At 37.8% G+C, this 22,946-nt stretch overlaps 2 protein-coding genes and 1 long non-coding RNA gene across 4 annotated transcripts in view; 1 reads left to right on the top strand and 2 right to left on the bottom strand.

The window, feature by feature from the left end:
* Positions 1-2,065, bottom strand: part of STPG4 (sperm-tail PG-rich repeat containing 4) — a 47,116-nt gene extending 45,051 nt beyond the window's left edge. The window contains exons 1-2 of one of the 2 annotated variants that reach the window (XM_074286772.1): positions 1,716-2,065; positions 1-140 (exon numbers count right to left, since the gene is read on the bottom strand). The exon at positions 1-140 is cut by the window's left edge and continues 19 nt beyond it. The gene's annotated coding sequence lies outside the window, so the exon portion shown is untranslated. Of the gene's footprint in view, positions 141-1,237; positions 1,348-1,715 lie in introns of those variants that run through there. The other variant, XM_074286773.1, reaches the window with a different exon arrangement.
* Positions 2,066-2,133: 68 nt separating this feature from the next.
* LOC141554655 (uncharacterized) lies at positions 2,134-2,768 on the top strand. Its single transcript, XR_012485914.1, has 2 exons — positions 2,134-2,432; positions 2,618-2,768. It is a non-coding gene; the product is annotated as an uncharacterized LOC141554655 (long non-coding RNA).
* Positions 2,769-5,595: 2,827 nt separating this feature from the next.
* On the bottom strand, positions 5,596-22,196 carry CALM2 (calmodulin 2). The gene is made up of 6 exons (XM_074286774.1): positions 21,950-22,196; positions 15,873-15,903; positions 10,228-10,371; positions 10,019-10,125; positions 9,683-9,818; positions 5,596-6,263 (listed from the first exon to the last, which is right to left on the bottom strand). Exons 1-6 carry the CDS (start codon positions 21,950-21,952, stop codon positions 6,235-6,237), a joined length of 450 nt encoding a protein of 149 aa, XP_074142875.1. The 5' UTR covers positions 21,953-22,196; the 3' UTR covers positions 5,596-6,234.
* Between the last annotated feature and the right edge of the window lie 750 nt (positions 22,197-22,946).

Here is a 22,946-nt window from a genome sequence, read left to right on the forward strand (position 1 = left end):
GCACTTGAGTTTTGAATCCAACAGTGGAAGCTTCTTTTGATGCTGGAAACAGTCTTTTCTTCTTTTGGACTAATTTACTTTAAATTGAATTTCATTTAGAAATTGAGTAGGGAAAACCAGGAAAGCTCATCTTTTCCGATCTACAAATAAACAAGAAGATGAAGGTCAAAGCAAATTAGCAGCAACACAAAATGTCAAATTTCTCTTGCTGCATTGACTGTAAAACTTCTTTATGTTTAAAAACATTTTTTAATGCTTATATATATATAAATATAAAAATGTTTCTCACTATATCTTAAACTATTAACATTTTAAAATATATAATCTTTTTTTCCTATACAATTATTTTTGCTCTTAAAAACCCCAAACAATTGCTCTAAAACAAGCCATATGTTTTTGCAATATTTGGTTATAGTTCTCTTTGTAAATTGAAAGGTTATACCTTTCAGATATTAGGTTAAACTGTTGAAATGGAGAGAATTTTGCCTCTCAATCAGTTCTCAAATAACTTTGAATTAGCTTCAACAAATAGAGCTAAATCATTTGATTTTTCTAATACAATAACAAAAATAATATAAAAAATGCAAAATTATTTGTTGCTTTTAGATGTCTAATGTGTACTGGCTGCAAAGGAAACCTACATTTATCTCATGATTTGATCATGAGATGTATTGATGCATGATTGATACATGATCATGTATTGAGTTCCACCAAAAAAGCACAAGCATGGATAAAAATCAAACTTTTAAGTCGTCTTCCTGGCTCTTGCTCCCAGTCCCCTTTCCCATAACTTTGGAATGGTGCCATTTTCCTGAACATCTACTGAGACAAAACCCTTCTTTCTACCCCTTCTTCAAAAATCCTCAAAGCACTGCACAATATACCCACAAAAAACGAGCATTTTTATACCTAGATGCAATCCTTGGGATACCTCCCACATGCAAAACCTAATTTCCCCAACAAAGGAAGAACACTATAGAAGAGGAGACTAGCCTGCTGTTGCTTTGGCAAGCAGCACCTAACTTTTCAGGACTCTGTATCGGTGGACCCATTTACACTGACTAAGGGAGAAGAATTTGGGTTTTCTTAAAATCTGGTTAAACTTCCGTCCCCTATGCATGGGATGCATTCCTTCTTTCCAAAACCGAAAACCCCTGGGGGCTGGTGCCTCTTTTTCTTTGTATCCCCAAACCTGCCCCAGTGGGCTATTAAATACTTCCTTTGCATTGATTTTTACATAAGAAAGAGAGCGCCCAACCGCTGGTGGGGCTTTGGGGAGCCTGAGAGGGCCGTGGAAATGATGGAAACCGGTCCTGGGTGGGCATCCTGCCTCGGCCACTTTTCCCTGGAGGTCCGGGTTCCTTTTCCTCGGTAGAATGGAGTAGGGTGGGGGAGGGAGGGTTGTTCTAACTAATCTCAGCTCCCTCCCGGCTCCACATTTACTGTAAGACTTAGTGGAAGTAGAGGGGAAGCGAATCATCTTTCGGGAACGGTTTACGCTGGCGCCTGAGAACCGGGAGGGAAGGATGTGGCAGGGGAGGGGAAAGAAACTGGGGGCTTGGGGCCCTGGGGAGGAGGGAGGAGGGGTGCCGCTCCACGCAGCCGGAGCGGAGAGCAGGGGCGCTCGCGGGGAGCCCGGTCCAGGATAAAGGCGCCAGCCGCATCACCTAGCTGCAGGTGGAAGTCCCCGGAGACCAGCTCCGGTGAATAGCTACCTTCCTACAAGACAGCCTCTGCTTATGGCTTCCAGTTGCTAGGAAACAGATGTCCGCCCCCTCTCGCAAATCGTGGGGTCCACCCCCAAGGGCTGCGCCCGGGGTACGCGGGGGCGGGGACGGCGAGGAGACCCAGGAGGGAGTTTTCTCGGTACCGAGATAACCGCACCCCCCAGACACCCCCCTACAAAACGACTAAAAGAGGGAAACAAGGTAAGGTCTTGGGGGGGGGCTCAGAACTACAGCTATGGGCGGATGGATGCATCCGGGGGCACAACGTCAGATGGAGGAAAAACCAAAGCAACCAGGTTTCCTATCAGGTACAAGCCCCTCACGCCCAACGTTCCACTGGAACCCTCTCACGTGATAATTCCCCAAGGCTGGACTTGGTGAAGCCCCGAGTTCTAGTCCCCGCGGCCCTTCTCGAAGTCCCTGAAGTGGCAGCGAGTCACTCAGTCCCTGGGCTCCCTTAGTGATTCACTTACCTGAAATCCGGCCCCCACGTTTCTTTTTAGACAAAGTCCCGAAGCCCGTGTGGTCCCTTCTATTATTCGCATTCTTTCATTTGGGTCCCAAGAAATGGACTCCCAGGCAGGCCCCCCCCTCCACGCAGAGCTCAGAGCAGGGACCAAGCCTTGGGATCTGGAAAGCTACGGTTTGTCTCTCCCGGCAGGCCTCCTCATCAATGGATCGAAGGGGCTGGGACTGCGCGATGTGGTAAGGTCCCTTTCAGCAGTTTTTCTGATTAAGATCCCAGGAGAGTCATTTACAGAGAGGGTCTCATGACCTTTGAAGTAGAGAACTTCAAGTATTCTTATTTTACAGAAAACAGAAACATTAGATCCTGGAGGCAAACACCAAAACCAGCACTAATACTGTTAAAATTTTTTTTCTTTAAATAGGTTTCAGTGAAGGTGAATCGAAGTAGGGAATAAAGCTGGACTAGACATTTATGTGAACGGAGACAGTACATTACACTGCTTCTATAGGAGGAATAACATCTACTTTAGATATTTCTAATTTAGGCCCAATAAACAGAGCAGTATATATGGATCTATGCTTTCAGGCTTGCTTACCACTAAAACAATGGCAGCAAAGGGAAGAAAAAGTCCTTTAATTTAAAAAGACCCCAAGGAAATGTTTTGTATATAGACATGAAGGATTTTCTACATGCAAAGGCACTCATGAAAAAGGCAAAAGCCAAGAAGACAAACTTTCTTGAGAAGCTCTAACACTGGCTGTGTGACCTTGGGCAAATTACTTGTAGGAAACCTACCAAAATGTATCACTGAAATGTTCCATTAAAATGCATCCTTCCTTAGTTTATCCTATCTTCCTGATCACACCACTTCATCTTAATGGATTCCAAGTTCAACTCTGCTCTTTCCGTTAAGGCACATAGCAGGCAAGTGACTGATGCCTTGAGACAATAGTTTTTTCCCATACCCCACTTTTCTTTCCCACCCTTCTTCCCATTATCTTTGAAGTACCTGATAGTCCCTCTTAATTATGCAGCTGGAATAATTGTTGGTGTGCATGCACAATGCTCTATTCAAAAACATGTGAGCCCCAATGCCATGGGTTTTTCCTTCACCAAACTTCTATGGTTCTAATCACATTCTATTCCACTGTGGTTACAATTTCTAGGGAACTTATGCCCTGAAACCCTGAAGAGAGGTTGCCTCTCATTTCCCAGGTCAATCTGTAAGTCATTTCTTCTCCGTGTCTTAGGGGGTGTTCTGAATCCTACCATTTCTCTCCAACAAAATTCCTCTGTGCTGATTTCTGGCAGCCAGTGATTTATTATATAACAGGGACTGTCTTTTGTTTCTTCTTCTTGGCAATTTGTTGCATTACAGTCAAGGATCTTTGCTTTTATTAGTGTTAATACTCCCTCAACCAAATGTAAATCCAAACTCCATTACGACTTAAGTGTTCTTTGAGAATTATGGAAGAAAAATCCATTGCTCTGAGGCCAGGCCTACCAACCTAGTGATAAACCTTTAAATTGAATTAGCTTGGCCCTGGCAAAAAGTGTTGACCAGACCCATGTTTAAGCCTTTACCAAGCCTTCAAAGCTTGGTAAGATCTACGAAAGTTTGTATTTTGTTGGTATAACCAAGAATCCAGCCATCACACGATGAGGTACCAGAGGACTTTAATGGAGGTATTACCCATAGCAGGTACTTATTTCTTAACATAGGTGTAGGAATTGGACCTAATTTCATGCTTCCTTTTAGCTAGAACAAGTTACAGTTGTATTCGGCACACACCAAAGTTGATAGTAAAAAGACTGACTTGGAAGAAGGGCTATTCCAAAATTTAAATAAATTATCTGTTGAATACAAACACAAGGATAAATGGCACACAAAACAGTGGGGGTTGTTCAATACCAACAATAAAGAATGTTTCAAATTAAGCAGAAAGTGGGTCTTTAAGTACATTGTCATGAACAATCAATTATACACTTTAAATCTGGAAAATCAGGGAAAATAAAGAGGACAATCTAGGTAAAACTAAAAGATCTGAATCCTTATTTTAATCCAATGTTTTCCTATCACAGACAAGCAGGACAAATTCAAAGAATTAACATGTATTTTATACTTTTTTAAAAAGCAAGCTTAACATAACTCAAGTTTTTCTGCTCTAGCTTTGTAGATGGAAATGTTTTCCTGTTTTTCATATGTAGCATTAAAAATCAAAGGCTTCCCCTTTTCTTTTTCCTCTCCCATCTTCTATTCTACATTACATTCAACTGTGGTCTAGAACCTCTGGTTTAGAAATACAGCAGAAGCACAATTAAGTTTCATAAAATAGAAGATAACTAAGCCCACATATTACAACAAATTTCTATTACTTCATAATTCAGATTCTAAACTAATAACAGAATTAAAGTGCTTTAAGTTATATAAAGTGCGTTTTATAGTAATATTGCATTTTGATGTTTCAAAGTATGCTCATTGGTCATTTAATACTTCCTTTTAGAAAAACAGTTCTTTAAGATGTCATTGCATCTTACTTTAGTACTATGAAATGGGGGAAACAAGTGGTACAAATGCTTCACCTGGGAAGTTTCTAGTTAATATTTCTTCAAGGCCTATGAAGTAATGATCCTTTAGCACAAAAATGTATTAGATTTGTGAGCTCCTTGAAGGCAGGGACTAACTAAACCTTCTGTCCCTTCATCCCATTTCCTTCCCAGTCTTTTATTAGCACAGTGCCTGGCATAGAGTAGGCACTTAAATGCGGACTGAAATTTGACTGAATGTCAAAAAGTAATTATCAATCTCCATCACCTACCTTTATAAAAGTTTTATCTAAGACAAGTTCTTTGATAAGACAATATGATTTTCTTTGCTTTTGCACACAATAAGCACTTAATACTGTGTAAAACTTTAGAAAACTGTAAAGCATAAATTCTGGAACCAGGAGGTACCAAGATGTCCCTTGCTCTCCTGAAATTAAGTCACAGGGGACAAAGATATTTTTTTCTCCCCCTCCCCCAAAGGAGGTCACAAGCAAGTTATCAAGAATTGATCATTTCTACACTTAAAGGGCTAGGTTTCCTAAAGATAAAAAAAATCTCGCAAATGATATATAACAAGAAAATATCTTGTCAAACTTGAAGACAGTTTTCTACTACATACTATTCATGACATATAAGCTTTTATTCAACATGAAAGTTAATTTCTATAGTCAAAAGTAATATTTTTAAAAGGGATTAAAATTTAAATAATAGCATGAATCCAAGAAAATAATCTCCAATTTTTTTACATTAGTAAATTAACCTTGACCTGCCTTATTCCCCAACATTTTTAATTCTGAAGATAAAAAGTATTTACATAATTTAAATAACTCAAAGATACAAAGAAACAATGGATAAATTGTAATTATTTTTTTTTATTGGAAAACAAATATACAACTTGGAATGGATTTGAGGCAAATTGTGCCATAAGCAGATTTTTTTTTTTAAATAAGTGGCTAAACAAAGTTTAAAAAGCAAGTAACAATAGAAGAAAATGTTTTCTGGTACAGGACCAGCAGTACAAAAAAATAGTGTACGAGTACCTGGATAATACACCCGTTTTGCAATAGTGCAACTTTAAGTACATATTGTTGACTGTCCATAGTCCACGCAGAGTTACAACTCCACACTTCAACAACAACATGCTGACAGCTCCTAAAGAAAACTACTTCTTTTAAAAAAAAGAAAGGCATAACCCAGATGTTCCCTCATTTGACCAACTCCATCTAAGTTTAGATGTGCAGAAGGGCTTAGATATATCCAGAGTAAGCCACATGCAACATATTTTACTTGATCAATTTTCCAAAATAAAGTTTCAGGACAATGACAGTAGATAAGGGGAAGAAAAACATGGAGGAATGAAGTCCTAATTACTACACATGCATATCCTTTTTGACAGTAGGGGGGGAAAACCTTTTACAGATAAGTTACAAACAAAGAAAAGGCAAATAAACAATTTTGTACAAGAAATTTAACACATTCTGTACAATGTCTTCACTTTGCTGTCATCATTTGTACAAACTCTGTAAAGAAAAAACACATAAGTTGCATACTTAATATCAACTTAAAAAAGAAGCTATAACTTTTATTTCCTTTTGTCATCAATAATTTACATTATCCTCTATTTTTCCCCACAAACATACACTAATTGAGATATACTCTTCCCCCCCCTTCCCTTTTAGACTTGTAAATAAAATAAAAACAAGAAAATTATTTTCTTCATAGAAATCAGCTTTAAATACAACCAGTTTTAATTAGCTGAAAGTCTTATCAGATTTAGGTTCTTAATATACTACTTGGGGATAACTAGTTTGTTACATATTTTAAGACTTCATTGAGAGCACACCTTTCAAGTTTCAGACAGCCTTGAAATTTAATTCAATATTCTCAAAGATCATAGGACGCTCTTATGATCGACAAATCCAATAAGGAATAAAAAACAAACAAAAAAAAAAAAACTCTTTCAAGTTAGAAATGGCTACACTCCAAACTCGGGTCCAAATAGAGTACCCTAAGTAGTAACAAGATAAAGCCAAAAATGAATCAGGACTGGACTGGTAAAAATGGCAAAAAAGAAATCCGTTTTATGTTTTTTTTGGGGAGGAGGGGGCAAGTCCAAGAAGGGACTGGGAAAGAACTATTCAACACAATTTTGTGTTTTTACACAATTAACAGAGAATCCGAAGCCCCCAAAAGTGAAATTATTAAAGAAAGGTACCTATTGTTTCCAATAAATAGTGTGGTAGTATCAGAAAGCTTTGGTTTTGAATCCTGGCTCTTTGACCTTGAGATTGTGAACCAGTTTCTCACAAACTGAAGGATTGTTTTAATTAAATTACCCTAGGGTTCCTTCTTGCTCTACATGTTTCCCATGATCTTAATTTGAACTTTTATATCCTAGAACACTGAGAACTTATGGGGTATGATGACTGAATCACTATGCTGGTCAGATAGGCAAGTACCATATTCATTTTCCAAAAATGGAAAAAGAAAAGGTAGTATCTAGACTAGTATCACCAACAGCTAGAAGGAACAGGATAAGTTTACAAAAAAAAAAAAAACAGGCCAAGCTTAAAAAAAAAAAAAAAAAAAAAAAAAATCCCATTATTTTTGTCTATCTTTATATTCTCTAGATCAGGGTCTCTCAAACTGCAGCCTGCTGGGTTATGGCAAATGGGTTGAGGGACAGTGAATTGGCCCCCTATGTAAAAAATTTTGAGGACCACTGCTCTAGATATTCTATTCTTCTATCTCTGGATTTTGGATGTGGGCTGTCCATAAAGGCCTTTCCAGATTTCATATGTCTTGTGTGTGTGTGTGTGTGTGTGTGTGTGTGTGTGTGTGTGTGTGTGTGTGTGTGTATGTAGAGAGGTAGAGGGAGGGAGGGGGAGAGAGAGAGAAAAATGATATTGCAATATTCTATTACATTAATGTATTACAACCTGACTCCTCCATAGCTGAGCAAATCAACATAAATAGCCACTAAGCAAATCTGATTGTTTGCTTGTTATCAATGCACTGTGTTAGACCACTAATAAAACACACCCAAGTCACAAATATAAAAGCTCATTCACTGTTTTTTCCGAGATTACCAAGACTAGCATATTAGAAGAATGCAAGTTATATACTAATAACTTGCTGATATCAAAATCTCTAAATGGGATAGATTTTAAAATAGTCAAATGACTGAACACAAACTAATAATTAGTGGGTAGAGATTTTTATAGAAAATATTTTAACGGCAAGTTCTGTGGAGTGTGCTAGAGACTTGTCCATGTTCTGGTCTGATTCAGCATTTTTATAAGTTAGGACTTGAAGGCATGGATGACATGACTATCAGATTTGTTTTTGACACAAAACTTTCTCAAATGTATGTCAAAACTATAAAGCTTGTGTAAAAAGACTGGAAAAAAAAGTCTCTTTGAAAGCTAAAGTCTGTCACTTGTACCTATATTTCAAAGAGTTGTAAAGCTCAAATTAAATATAAAACATTTCACAAATCTTAAATTACTAAATAAATGTCAGCTAAGATTAGGGATAAAAGCAATTATCCTACTCCCAAATCTAAGAACTCGACTGTACAAGAATGGGAAAAGAATGGTTACAAAAGTCCCCTGGGCTGCCATCAGTAGAAGCCAAAGTAACAGCCCATTACATTCCAAAGTGGTCTGACCAGAACATACTGGAAGGTTCTTTATAAGGGATCTTTATAAGGGACACTAACTGGAACACTAGGAATACACTGGGGAGTATGACCAGAAGGGTGAAAGGTCTTGAAATCATGTCAGAGGACTGAGGATATAAGACCAGGAATTTTGAAAGTGAGTTTCTCCATCAACTTGGAAAGGAGGATCTCCTCAAATTGAGTTACCCTACTGGGGATTTTATCAAATTCAAGTAAACAAAAGTATGACTGATCACATTCAAAAGATACTTATAATAAATCTACACCAAAATAAACAAACAAACAAACAAACAAACAAACAAATAAATAAAAAATCCCACCCTCTCATCTTTTCCTTAATTGGAAAAATCCCCCAACATTCAAAAGCTTATGTGAAAGTTAATGCTCGGTTTAACATAAAAATGGAATGTAATTTGGTTCAAATTTTGTCTGTATTTCTATCATTTGGAATTTAATAAATGCTCAACTGCTTATAGCTACTTGCTTTAAGAAACTTATTCTTAAAGGCAAGTTAACTTATAATGGTGAATTTTGAATTGGGAGTTTAGCATCACTTTCATCTTATAAAAAATAAATATAAGAAATGCTGTAAAACAGAAAGACAATGATTAACATATTTAAGAAGGTAATTAGATAAGGACTCAATTCTTAATAACTGGTTGATGGAACTGGGGCTCAATTACAAGAGAATACCACTTTTAATATATCTATATAGGAATAAAATGTAGCTCTAAAGGGAAATATACACAAAATGACTTACAACTAGAGCTGCCACATAGTAGAATGAGGCTATTTCAAAAGATATACTCAACAGTGAAGCTTCACAGCATTGGTCACTTGCTCTTTAGTTAACAATATGGAAGATTTAACCAGCATCTTCATTCATTTCATTTTGTGTGTGTGTGTGTGTGGGGGGCTGAGCCAACTGGGGTTAAGTGACTTGCCCAGGATCACACAGCTAGGAAGTGTTAAGTGTCTAAGGCTAGATTTGAACTCAGGTCCTCTGACTTCTGGACTGGTACTCTATCCACCATTCATTTCATTCTTAATCTGTCTTGAAAAGTCTTGTTTTTTATAAGCTTTCTCCAAGTAGGTAAGCTTACACAGCAGATATTACTCCATCCTTCTTCTGTCCTCTTTCCCTATACCTTGATTTCCAATTGTTCAGTTCACTTTTAAGTTTTTTTTTCAAAGCTAACAATACTACTATTCTAGCTTAAAATAAAAACCATGAAAATGACAGAAATAAAAGATTACCTTCATAGTTTACTTGACCATCACCATCAATATCTGCTTCCCTGATCATTTCATCAACCTCTTCGTCTGTTAACTTCTCTCCAAGGTTTGTCATCACATGGCGAAGTTCTGCTGCACTAATATAACCATTGCCATCCTAAGACAGAAATTTAGTAGAACCTTTAAATAGCGACAAAGCAAATGCAAGAAGACTCTTTAGCAATTTTTGATAGTTTATGTGCTTTTGCCACATTTTCTCCTCCCCTTGTAAAAGGAGTTCCTGAAATTATATATATAAAAAAAAAGGTGTTGAATGTTCAATGCTGAAGATACTAGGAATGAAGGCTATTTGTGTACCTTGTCAAACACACGGAATGCTTCTCTAATTTCTTCTTCACTGTCTGTGTCTTTCATTTTTCTTGCCATCATAGTCAGAAATTCTGGAAAGTCGATTGTGCCATTACCTGAAAAGAGTTAAAGATTAAAATTTTTGAGCTCAAAAGTTTCATGACGAAGAATGTTACTTGTTCCCTTTTCTCCTGGCAGTAAAAAATGTTAGATCTTACCATCAGCATCTACTTCATTAATCATATCCTGTAATTCAGCTTCTGTGGGGTTCTGCCCAAGTGACCTCATTACAGTTCCCAATTCCTTTGTTGTTATAGTACCATCTCCATCCTTGTCAAATAGTGAAAAGGCTTCTTTGAATTCTGTTTAAAAAACAGATTATAATTCAAGTTTTGGTTATCCCAATAAATAAAAAGCCACTGGATTCTACTTTGGTTTTCATTAAAATAAGTACATGTTTATATATGTATATACAACACATCTATATACATATACATGTACAAATACATACCCCTCACAATTCCCAAATTTCTAAAGACAACAGTCAAACTAGAAAATTATTCACTTAGTTTTTGATGACTAAAAAAAAAAAAAAAATCACCTAGTTTCATTCAAAGTTCAACTTAAAACTACTTAAAGTCCACCCAGAAATCAATGACTTTTATTTTAATCCCTTCCAAATTACCATGTACCCATTTTGGGTAATTCCAAATTTTGTCTGTATTTCTATATTTGGAATTTAATAAATGCTCAATTGCTTAGCTACTTGCTTTAAGAAACTTATTCTTAAAGGCAAGTTAACTTATAATGTTGAATTCTGAATTGGGAGTATAGCATCACTTTTATCTTATAAAAAACAAATCCAGGGATTTTTCAATTTCTATTCATTTCGTGAAGTCAGAACAAAATTTTGTCTTTTTCAAATTAACTCCTACTACACGCTACACCACTGCATTTTTACACTGCCCTTCCCCCTTTGAATGACAACCTCCTTGAGAACAGGGCTGTTATCTTTGCCAACTTTTCATAATGTTGCCCCCCTCTCCTGACTTGAAATCTTCAAATTAATAAACTATGTAGATAAAGTTTTGTAAATTTCATTTTCTATTGGGATTAGAACTATAAAAATATAGTCACTTGCCTGGTAAGTGCCATAATAAATTAAGGAGACTAAAAACTTCAGAAATTTTGGGCTAGTTCTATTGATTTAGGGCATTACGTCTTTTGGTTTAAGATTCCAGAATTATTTTACCAAAGGAAATTTGTCAATTTATTAACTCTAGCCAAAGTCACAATTTAAGTTCAGGGATTAAAATACTGAGTCACTGACATTTTTTGCTACATAGCATGAGTAATCAACCTCAATAGTTTTATCTTCATTTCTGTGCAGGTTTTAAAGAGCTCCTTGTAACACTTAACTTTCCTGCTTTCAACCTGCCATATCATCCAAAGGACTAGGGATTAATAATTTAGGTCCTAAGTATTATGACCAAATGAAATAGTGCTTGCAGGTGTTATTTATTGGAAGGCCTCAAGTAGAGAAAAGGACAAAGAAAATAAGAAGGGGGAGGGACGCAACATCTTCAGACAAGTGCCACTGTGTTACTTATGGCAAAAGGTTTAACTACCCCTGATAGCACAGTATTGCAGAAATGGTTATGTAGTCACAGAAGTATCTCTAACTAGTTATTTATCATAGGCAAGGAAATGTCACAGATTCTATGTGTATACAATAACTTGTCAGACAAACCAGTCACTGCTTCCAACAATCCTATGTTTTCAGAGAGCTAAATTCATAATACGCGAAAATCCACATAAGTTACAGTAGTATTTTCACTTTTAATTTTAGTTTAATCCTCACATTAGGTCTAGTTGCTGTATTTAATTAGAAAAGTAACACAAAACCTACTAAAATGTAGCTATTTCAAAAATACAATTTTCTTCCACATGAGTAAAAATATTTTGATATTTTTCTAAATTATTTAACATAAGGAAGAATAACATTAATTCTTATTTCCCTCTGATTTTAAGGGGAAAAAAAATTAATGTTTTCTTAAGACTTACAGTACTACTTGGGGCTAAACAGTTTGACCTCATGCTTCCACCTGTTTTGAGAGTACTATCCAACAGTACTCTGCTACAGGTATTTGAAAATAAAGCTTTTTTCCTTGGGTGGCACAGTAATATGGACTTCAGGAATACAAAAAATTGGTGGATAACAAAAATACTTAACAGCAACCATACAATAATAAACAGTCAGTAAACTAATGCTATTAATATTTGGATATATCTAACAGACAAAGCAAATGTCTTATGTCTAAGAGACAAAGCAAATAATGGCATGTTAAGTCATTATATAACATTATGGCTTACTTAATGCCAAATGGGAAATAAAAAGAGGAGGAGGAGAGAATATGTATAAGTGACTAAATTTAGAATAGGACTTCTGGAATCATCTCTAAAACTACTCAGAATAAGATAAAGAAACCTTATCTAGTTCAAATGCCTATAGCTCATCTACATTCCTGAACTGATAACTACAGTTAAATAGTATACAAGTAGGTAATCCTAACTACAACTCCCAGGAAACGTTTGGAACATGAAACCAAGAGTCAATTTTCATTCACACTGCTATAGAATACCAAGTATCCTCAGCAACATAATAGCTATCTTCTACTGTAATTGATATTAAAAACAAGATCAGATCTGTCCTAGATATAGTTGAAGCTTTATATGAAAATTCACATTTCTATTTAAAATAATTTTACTTTAACTACACTACGTTGCCACACTTAATCCATTGTGTCTACCTCATCAAATTACCAATAATTTAATAAATTTGTGAACCCTGAGTATATGATAGCTATAGAATATGGTCAAAAGGGCTCAAGGCTTTCATTGTTGTTTATAAAACATCTAAATGCTTATTAAGCAACTTTTGACATAGGAGGGAGTCTTTGAAAAGAACTTCCCTGAAGGTCATGTAACTTCTTTTTATTTATACTTCCACTATATTTCAACAATGTAGATATTAAACTACTAGACTTTTTTTTTTTTAAATTATAAACTAATTTCAAAGAAGCCACGTGATACAATAGACAATACCACACTTGGAATCAGAAAATGACTTGAATTTAAATGCTCCTACTGTTTAGTTACTGTGTAATGTTGGGCAAAATACACAACCCTGATTTAGTTTTCTTCATGTAAAGTGGTGAATATATATAACATCTCTCAGGAATATTTTCATAGTTTCACTCCAGTATACCATATGAGACTTTAAAAAAGCTCTAGATGTCCAACACCATCAACAGTAGAGATAAAAAGCAATAATTAGAAATAGCATCGCATCAAATAATTCAACAAACTTTGCTTTAGTTTTTACTCTGTAGTTCATAATCTACAGAAACCTTATTTTACTCTGTAAAGTTCATCATGACTGGGACTTTGATAGATGCTTTATTTATTCTCTCAAGTCCATCAGGGCACTGGCATTTGTTGAAAAATGGCTACCCAAGCAGGATTAACATTTATTAGCAATATTCATTTATTTAACAAAAGATCAAGCCTAAAACAGTAACAGTCTAGTTCAGTGACAAAAGACATTCATATGGATAACACGAGAAGCAGTTTGATAAGGCAGCATGACCAAAGGCATTTCTATGCCTTTATAGGAACAAGGTAAAATATCTTTTAGGGCAGTAAAGCAAACTTATTTGAGTAGAACAAAACTTTCATACAAATATAAAAGGACATTAGCAAAGACAACTACAAAGAATGGATTCAGATTAAAGAGGACCTTGAGAGAGAAGTTTGCACTTGATACATCAGGCAATAGCAAACCTCATTTATAAGTTTTTTCTTTTTTTTTTTTTTCCCTGAGGTAAGTGGGCTGAAGTGACTTGCCCAGGATGTCAGAGCTAGAAAAGTGTTAGGTATCTTAGGCCAGCTTTAAACTCCGGTCGTACTAACTTCAAGACTTGACACCCAATCCCTATCCTAGCCATCTAAGCTGTCTCCTATATATTCTAAACTTAATGAAAGCATTCATTTGTGCAAAGTAATTTCAATTCTCAATCCTAAATAAGTTTTCTGCCCTTCAAAAAAACCTGTGATACATTCATGAATTCTAACTGGATGAAATAGAACATCATCCAATTAATCTACCAGCAGGCTTAAATTTTTGACTTGATTAGATCCATGAGTCCCAAGAGAATAACAATTATCTAAAGTTAGTTAATTCTGTACTTGAAAACTTGACCCAAGTATTTGGAAGCTTAGGACTTGAATATCTCTTAAAAGAATTCAGAAAAATGACATAAAATAGCAGCACTTTAAAAAACACTTGAATATTTAATGCACACAACCCTATGAAATATCCCCATTTTTAAATAAATAATGAGCTCAGAATTATTTGCCCAAGATCACAGCTATCAAGCAAACAGTAAGTCAAAACTCAAATTCATGTATTCTGACTTCCCTAATTTGTCACTCTTTGCACTATACCACAATAACCCCATCTTGCTGTTTATATCAGTCAAAAACTTCATGCAAGGTCAGCAAGCTAAACGACACATGTTAACACTTATGCTGCAGCACCATCATGGATCAGATTTTAGGCCAGAGGAGATCTGAGAAGTATCCAAATAGGATAACAATTAGCGTTGTAACCCAAGGTTATTTTGGAAGATTTACCCTATTCTGACATGCCAAAAACCCAAGTAGCATTTTTGACCCATTAAATATCTTTAAATTTTTCTAGTGTCTTGGTAATGTCCCCTCTGCCACAACTTGATGTTTAATTTCCTGAACAAATTTAGGAAGTTTTGTTTCAGAATCATAAGGATTTTTATATGACACTAGAGATTTGAGAAATGTATTTTAAAACTAAGATATGGCAATTTATTTAAGTTTGCTTCTAATGTCTTTAAAATGACATTAATTTTCATTATAGCTTAATATATGTAATATGTAAATCCCTTAACAATGCATTTTATTCACATTTCAGATAATTAATGCTGCTTAGTTGATTGCACAAGTCAAATGATCCAATCATGGACTCATTTAAACTGTTTGACAATTTTTCAAAAGGACCAAGGAACTTCTATCTGCCAGACCTTCCTTCTTGGCAGCAAGAGATAATTACACATTGTAATAGAATGCTATCTATTCCACATAATAGAATATGGCTGAACTGTCCAGAACTTAAGATATTCTATATAGCCAGGAGAGAGTGGCTATATAGCCAAAAAGAATCACCAGACTTAAGTTTTGCTCAAATTTCAAATGACTTAAGTGCAACCTCTCTCCCTCCCCCCAACACACACCCCTCTTTCATAAGCTTACCTTTTCATTCTCCAAAACAAGTCTATAGGATCATATATCCAGGCTAGAATGGACCTCAAGAGGCCATCTGGTCAAACTTTCTCATTTTACACTGAAGGTGTGACACATCACTACATTCTATCACTACATTCTATTTTCCATGCTTCAATTCTTCAAAAACCTGTTATTTTGTTAAGGGAGTACCTAAAGCCAATGTAGATTACAACCTATTATGACTAAAGGAATTCCTATAACCTCTACCCCCCCAATCCTCATGTGGTATTTAAGCTTTCCAAGCTACATTTTTCTTCTTGATAAAACTTTCACTAAACCTATATTTGAAGCTACTATGCGGCAAAAGGATAAGATTTTATTTTCAATAAAGTATTTTTATTACCTTTCTACAAGTGATGAACCAAAAATCTCTCTAAAAACCCATGCAATGTTTTTATCTGAGGATACACACCAATGATTCAACTTGTACCACTGACCAAAAAAATCTAGTTAGGTATGATAATCATCAAGGCATTTGGCTCACCTGCAATCTGCTCTTCTGTCAGCTGATCAGCCTGCAAAGACAGATTTAAAAGTGTGAGATGAAATCTTTCTACAAGTACTCAAAAAATAAGAAATTCAACATTTTAAAATACGTGGGCATGCAGCACACTAAGTAGTTTAGGCCAAAATAACTTGCATTAGAAATAAAAGTCAATTATTTGACTTACATAATCACTAAATTTAAAATATTCACACATTATAGTTCACTTTGGAAGTCTTCCCCAAAATTAAAGTAGTTAGTTGGTACAATGGATAGGGTGCTGAATCTGTAATTTTAAAAAGTTCAAATCTGGTCTCAAACATTGGCCACATGACCTTGGGAAAGTCAACTTCTACTTAAAGTATCTCATTTATAAAATGGAGTATTATTATAGCCCCTACTTCCCTAGGTTGTTGTAAGGACACAATGAAGTTTTTGCAATTAAGCACTGCATAACTGATAAGAAATACTCAGGAATGTTATTATGGTAGAAGAGTTACTGTGAAAAATAAAGGCTATTTTAATTTTCCTTGTTATTGCTGCCTTGCTCCAAAGTGATGAGACTGCAAAGTTGGGTGACCCCATTTTGTTTCTCACCAAAAAAGGAGCAAAAATTAGAATTAAAAGGTTTAAGTTCATGAATCAGATATTTTAAATTATTCCACAATAATGCTTGCCATGAACATTTTCTCTAAGAGGAGGTGACCCACACTATTTGCCACCTGATTTCTTCTGCTCAAGGCTAGAGTTAGAGAAGTCAAAATAACTCAAGAAGTGCTTACTTCAGAATCTACTAATAAATCCAATACTAGTTCTTATATGCCTGGACTTTTAAAGTAAAAAGTGTTCAATTTTACAAGTCAATAAAAACCATACTTAACTCTTAACTCTGAGTCAGTCAAATCTCTGTTTCACTTAGTTTTCTCATTTATCTATTAAGTATTACATTTACTTATTTGCTACTGGCTAAAGTATCTGGGAAAGGTCTCTCCCTACCCTAAGATTCCATTTTTCAAAAATCATTCTTTTGTAATAATCACTGACTAGCTACAGCAATTTTTTTTTTTTTGAAATGTAAAAATCTTAATGTGAATAAATAGATCTCTTTTTCAGGAACTAAGGTTAAGAAATAAGTGGGGGAAGAGAATCACAAGAGAAGGCAGCAATCTTACTAACTTATATAGGCCAAGGTTTGCTGTGAATTTATTTTTGTATCTTAAAAATACTACATATTTTGGTTATTTGCAGAGATGCATTAAGTTATTTCCAGAAGTGTCTACTAAGAAAAAATAAAGCTTCTGGATTTTCTCACAACTTCTGATACCTAAGTTCATTTCTCAAAATTAAAGACTTTTGAATATAGAGCTATTAAATTTTATTTTCATGTGCATTTCCCCAAGAGTTCAGCAGCTGTAGACGAAGACAAAGCTTTATTAAGACTTCAGACTACCAGCAATAATATTTCCCTGTTGGGGGCTTTCCCTACTGATAGAAAAAGAAACCAATACTAAGTTGGGCATGTTGAGTTAACAGTTATTTAAGCACTTACTATATAGTAAGTATAGTTTTGGCAGGTACTTTGATATATAAATCAATGGACAGAGGAACAAAAAGGAAAAACAGCCCCTGTATTCACAAGGAGTTTATATTTTACTGGAAGAAAACTGGTGCATCTAAGTTATGTATATGTAAAACAGATAAAAAGTAATAAAAGGTTACAAAAGGGAGATAATTTACACAAGGCACTTTTTACGATTTTTTCCTATCATGGTCCCTAGTCACAATCCTGGAAACCTAGGAATCTTTGCACAGAATGTTTTTTAAAAACGCCCCAAACACAGGAACATAAGGAAAAACAAAGGCTAATGAAAACATGTCTTTTTTTCCATTCAAGGACTTCCAAAAATCTGTCTATGAACCTTAGGTTAAGAACTCCTGATACTGTAAGTCTCTTGAAAAAACAAAACACTATTTCTTCTATTTCTTGCTACAGTTTAAATCAGGGCTTAAAAATTAAGCTTTGCATCTTTTACTCCAAAATTTAGGAAGGTGAATATTAAATATTGTCATGAAACATATAAAAGCATCTAGTCTCAAGAAGCAATTGCACAGATCATACTATTGTTAGAGAAATTTTAGATGAGTAAAAACCATATTCATCTCAGGAACTCAGAACAGAACCCAGAATAAAACAAAGTATGGTGGAGAAACCTAAGGAAAACTGGACCCCAAAACTACCTATGAAGAAGGGTGCTGTCCAGTGCTGCAACCACCTGCATTCAAATGATTAACTGGAAGCAGGAAGAACAATGCATCATCTCTATAGTTGCTAGGCACCAGGTCTATGTAGTACTTAGGGGTTTTAACTGGGTTTTAACTGGAAGATGTTTACAAATTGACATTTCAGTCAACTTAATTTTATATAGAAGGAAATCACTGGCACAGGCAATCTAGAAATTGTTTTGACGTTGAATTTAATTTTAAAAAGTGACCCGTTAACTAGGGATTGAGGAAATTCAATTAGATACCAAAATAGTATATTTTAAATAGTATATACTGCTTATACAAAGTAGTCTATAAAGTATATCAAAATAGTTAATTTTTACATTAAAAGCTAATAAAAATAGCTGGAAAGTACTATAAATCATCTAGCCTAACCCCATGCCTCCAGGTAGAAAAATGCTTAAATATACTTAAGGCCAATTAAAAGGAGATCACAGCAGGTCTCCAGGGATGGATATTAGAGACAAGAACAATTAAAAGAGTACAGTATTTCTCAAAAGTTTGTTCCCAAGCCTCCAATCACTCACAGCTTTAACAAGATTTAATAATTTTTGTTTAGGAAGTTGGGAAATACAAAATATGATCATAAAAGCATTATTACATCAGACTTCAAAAATTTCTAAAACACTTTCCTGAAGTGTTTCCTGAAAAATAAAAGCTCATCTTAAGCTTAGAAAATATATTCAAACTTGTCTTGTTCTACTGCTAACCAAATGAATTTAATCTTATTTTTAGTACTCACTAATTATCTCAACTTAGTGGGGTTTTTTTTGGTTCTTTTAAAATTCAAGCTCATTAATGTGTGTTTATCTCAGAAAGTAAGAAGAGGTCACAAGAGAGATGACTAGTTCTTACTCCCTGAGCACCTTAACTATTGGTACAATTTGCTTCCTACTACTCTTGCTCCTCTAGAGACTGAGATGCAAAACATTAATGTTGATTAAAGTGTTGAGTATATTTCTCAAGTTTGTCTAAAAACTAAGGGCCTAGTGATGTAGTGAGATTTTCTGCAACTCAAGATCTAAACCACTTTTGAATCCAATATTCCACCTATTGAACTTCTTTAAGTGGCCAAACATGAATGTTCCCTGTGGCCTATCAAAAAACAGAAGGAAAAATCATTACCTTGCAGACCAACCAAAAGTATGTTATTTGAAAAATCATCCTCAATTCAGAAATTGGACTACTGGCATACCTCTAAATCCACTCATGTCCAAAAATCTGTTTTAGAATATTTTATTTATCCATCTACTTGCTGGTTTTGGAAAGGGGAAATTTATATTTAAAAAGAACAATATAGTATCTTTACCAACAGTCACCATAGTCAGTACTTAATCTTAGTTACTGACCTCTGTTAAAGCTTTCTAATACTTCTATGGTCAGCCCAATGGCTCAGGGAAAAAACATTTAAGAGAAAAGTACTCCCCCATCAGCAATCTTGTGTTATTGCTCCTGTTCAAACTGGAACTAGCTGAATGTCTAGTTAGTTCACTAGCACTAATTAAAGATGACCCCTCTGCAGGTTAACAGAATAGTCAAATTACTCACTTCATATAGAGTTACAGGTGTGAAATAAACTATCATAGTTAGTACATGTGTAGTGGATCTTTTTTGGGGAGAAGGGGAAAGTCTAGATGGGAATACTTTCTTGGAAGCATACCAGTTTCAACTGTTAGGAGGTATCAATAACTGAATGAAAGCAAATAATTTATATAATTCATGTTCTTTCCAGGCCAAGGGGGCATGTTTATTTCAACCTCTCTGTCAAATACACTCTTCCCCAAACCCATCCAGGCTCTTCAATTCAAGGCCCATACTCGTCAAATAATTATACTGCATTATGCTAGAAATAAATCTTCATTCAAAGGTCTCTTTATTACAAGTTTAACTTGAGTCTTTAAAAAAAAAAATCCTAAGTTCCTCATTAGAGATAGCCAAATATAGCTAAATGTCCAAATTTACTGTTGTCAGTTAAGGCCCTGGGGGGAAGGGGACAAGAAATATGGGGAGAAAGGCAGAGCTTTTAAGGCCTAAGTCGAAAATAACCATAAAAAACTGACACACATGTGTAAATAAATACAAATGCAATCCAGTGTTTATTTCCTATTAGTCAGGGTTAGTATGTTGCATCCCTCCAAGTCCTTAACGATCCATGGGCAATTTCAGGCCCCACGAGCTGAAAAGGAGAGGCAACAAGCCTCAACCACACCACAATACGTTAGCACTTGGCATTTGTATCCTGCACCTGTTCTTCTACCCATTTACCTACCATCGGAAAAGTACAAAGTTACCAAGTTGAATTGCCCTACCCAAATTCAATATAAAATTCCTCATCTTGGTTCAGTACATTAGGCTAAAATGAACACTGTCCGATTCCCCACACCCAGAGGTTTCAGTTGGCAGGGACTCATGTTTAAGATGTCACCTTGCCTCCCGGGCACACCCATCACAATAAGCCACTTGGCAGAAGGCAGCACGAAATGAGTATTGCAAATCACTGACCTCATTTTTATGAGAGAGAAATCACAAGACCAATTCTCAGGTGTAAAAAGAATCCTCAAAAATGTTACCCTACACATTATATTACAAGTACTTTTGGATCCCCAATACTGTTACAAGTGAATTGTACTGTAGCTATGCGGGCACATCAGAAGGGTCCAGGATTTCTCCTGAAAGAGCTGATACCACCAAATACTAAAATCTTATTTAAAAGACCAGTAAAATTAAGAGTTTCTTTTTCTAAAGCATCCTTTCTAAATGTACACGCGCCTGCCTAATGGTAGCTAATGCAGCAATCACCGCGCTGGGTTCCAGGGGCTCACAAGCTCGCTTTTTTCATCAGTTACACCGAGCTCTCCCCTCCTCCCCCACCCTTGGGAAGGGGCGTCCAGCTCCTCCAAAGAGGAGAAAATGCCTGGCAGCAGGAGGGGGAGGGGGAACGGAAACCCCGCCGGGATGGGGTGGAACCGCTGGGATTCGGCTCCGCTTCCCTCCGCCCGCCCGCAGAGGGGGATGGGCCGCTGCGGAGGTCGGCCCCCTCCCCCGCCCATCCCATCCGGGGCTGGTCTCTTCCCAGCAGCCGGTGCGAAGCGCGGACAAGTCCGCAGTCCCGCAGGTGCCAGCGCAGCACTGGAGGCGCCGGGGGACTCGGCCTCCCGCGCAGCCCCCTCTCCCGTTTTCCCCCGCCCTCCGCGAGCCCCACGTATCGGCGAGACCTCGAATCTCCAGTGGTCAAAAAAAAATACGGAAATTGGAAAAAAAAAAAAAAAAAAGGCGTCCACCCCAGGGAAGGGGCGAGTTCCGCGCGTCCCTCTAGGCGCGTGGCGGGATAAAAAAGGACAAAGCCGCTTCCGGGCGCCGGCACCAACTGTCCGTTTTAATTTTGAATCCTCGGCTTTTCGAGAGGCCCTCGAGGAAGCCACTTCCCGCCCCTCCCTCCTCCTCCCCCGCCCGGCCCGATTCCTTCATCCTCTCTCTCAGCTCCCGCAAACCCCCACTTCCCCACCCCCATCGACTTCCCTTCATGACAACTGAACCCCTAAAGGGACAACTCCCCCGCCTGGGGTCTCTCCCAAGCGACCTCTAGCCCTCCCGGGGATACCTCCCTGAAGAAGGTGGGGGCGGGGAGGGGACACCTGCGACACAACCGTAGCCGGGCCCCCTCGGTCCCCTCAAAGCCAATTCCCGGAAAAGGGCCTCTCCTTGTGAAGGGTAAGGAGAGGACTCTCTGGCATCCTGGCTTCGCCTTCTTCCCCGGAGGGTCCTGGTCCGAGCTGCCAAGAAGACGCACTTACCATGCTGTTAGCGTTACTAGTGCCCAAGTTCCTATCAAACAACCTCCACACTCGGTGGCTGCACTCGGACTAATTCTCCTCTGCCGCCCCCAGCGCCTCATAAACACCTCCCTCCGTCCGAATCCATCCGCCCCATGCCAGATAACGGAACGTTGCGAACGAGCCTGAGCCAACCCCCTCCCCCCTACGGCGTTCTCGAGACCCTTTGGTCCCTAGCCATTGGGCCAACGGGTACAACGGTGACAAATAAAGGGTTGAGGGGGGTGACCTAAACATGTGCTAACCCTCTGGAGGCGGTTAGAAGAAGAGGAGAGCGTCGCCTCTGAGGCGCTATTTTGCGGAGCGGAGGAACACCGAGGTAGAATGAAAAGAAGTGCTGACGCGCCCGGAAGGCCTCTGATTGGCCAGTTTGTACCTGCAATGCGTCACTCGGAAATGCACCCGCCGGGCTGGGGCCCGGCGCTGCTGCCGTTGCCGTTGCCTCACGGGCCGGCCTAGCTTGGCCACGGCTCGAGGGAGGAGAGTGCACCACACGCCAAAGCGTTTCTCAGGGAACCCCCCCCCCCCTACACACACACACACACACACACACACACACACACACACACACACACACACACACACACACACACACACACACACACACACACACACACACACACACACACACCCGCCCCTCCCTTACATACACACACCCTTCCGCTTACAGTACCACAGAGTGTGAAAGCAGGCGGGCGGGTGAGGTGGGGGGCATAAACCCCGGGACCCAGACGCCCTCCCCCTCCGCTGCGGGCTCGCAGGAGCGCCCCCTCCCAGCCGGGCCCAGCGCCCATGGCGGCCGCTTCCCTCAGTCACCTTCACTGGCCCAAGGAGACCTTCCTAGAGCGCCGCGGGGAGGGCCGAGCCCCAGGGGAGTTCCCTTTCCCTTTCGTCCCACAAAGCCCCAGGCCGGACAGGGGCCAGAGAGCCTCCGTGGGGGACGCCGTGCTCCCGCCAT

This window comes from Sminthopsis crassicaudata, chromosome 2 (assembly GCF_048593235.1).
Source record: "Sminthopsis crassicaudata isolate SCR6 chromosome 2, ASM4859323v1, whole genome shotgun sequence".
Taxonomy (NCBI): domain Eukaryota; kingdom Metazoa; phylum Chordata; class Mammalia; order Dasyuromorphia; family Dasyuridae; genus Sminthopsis; species Sminthopsis crassicaudata.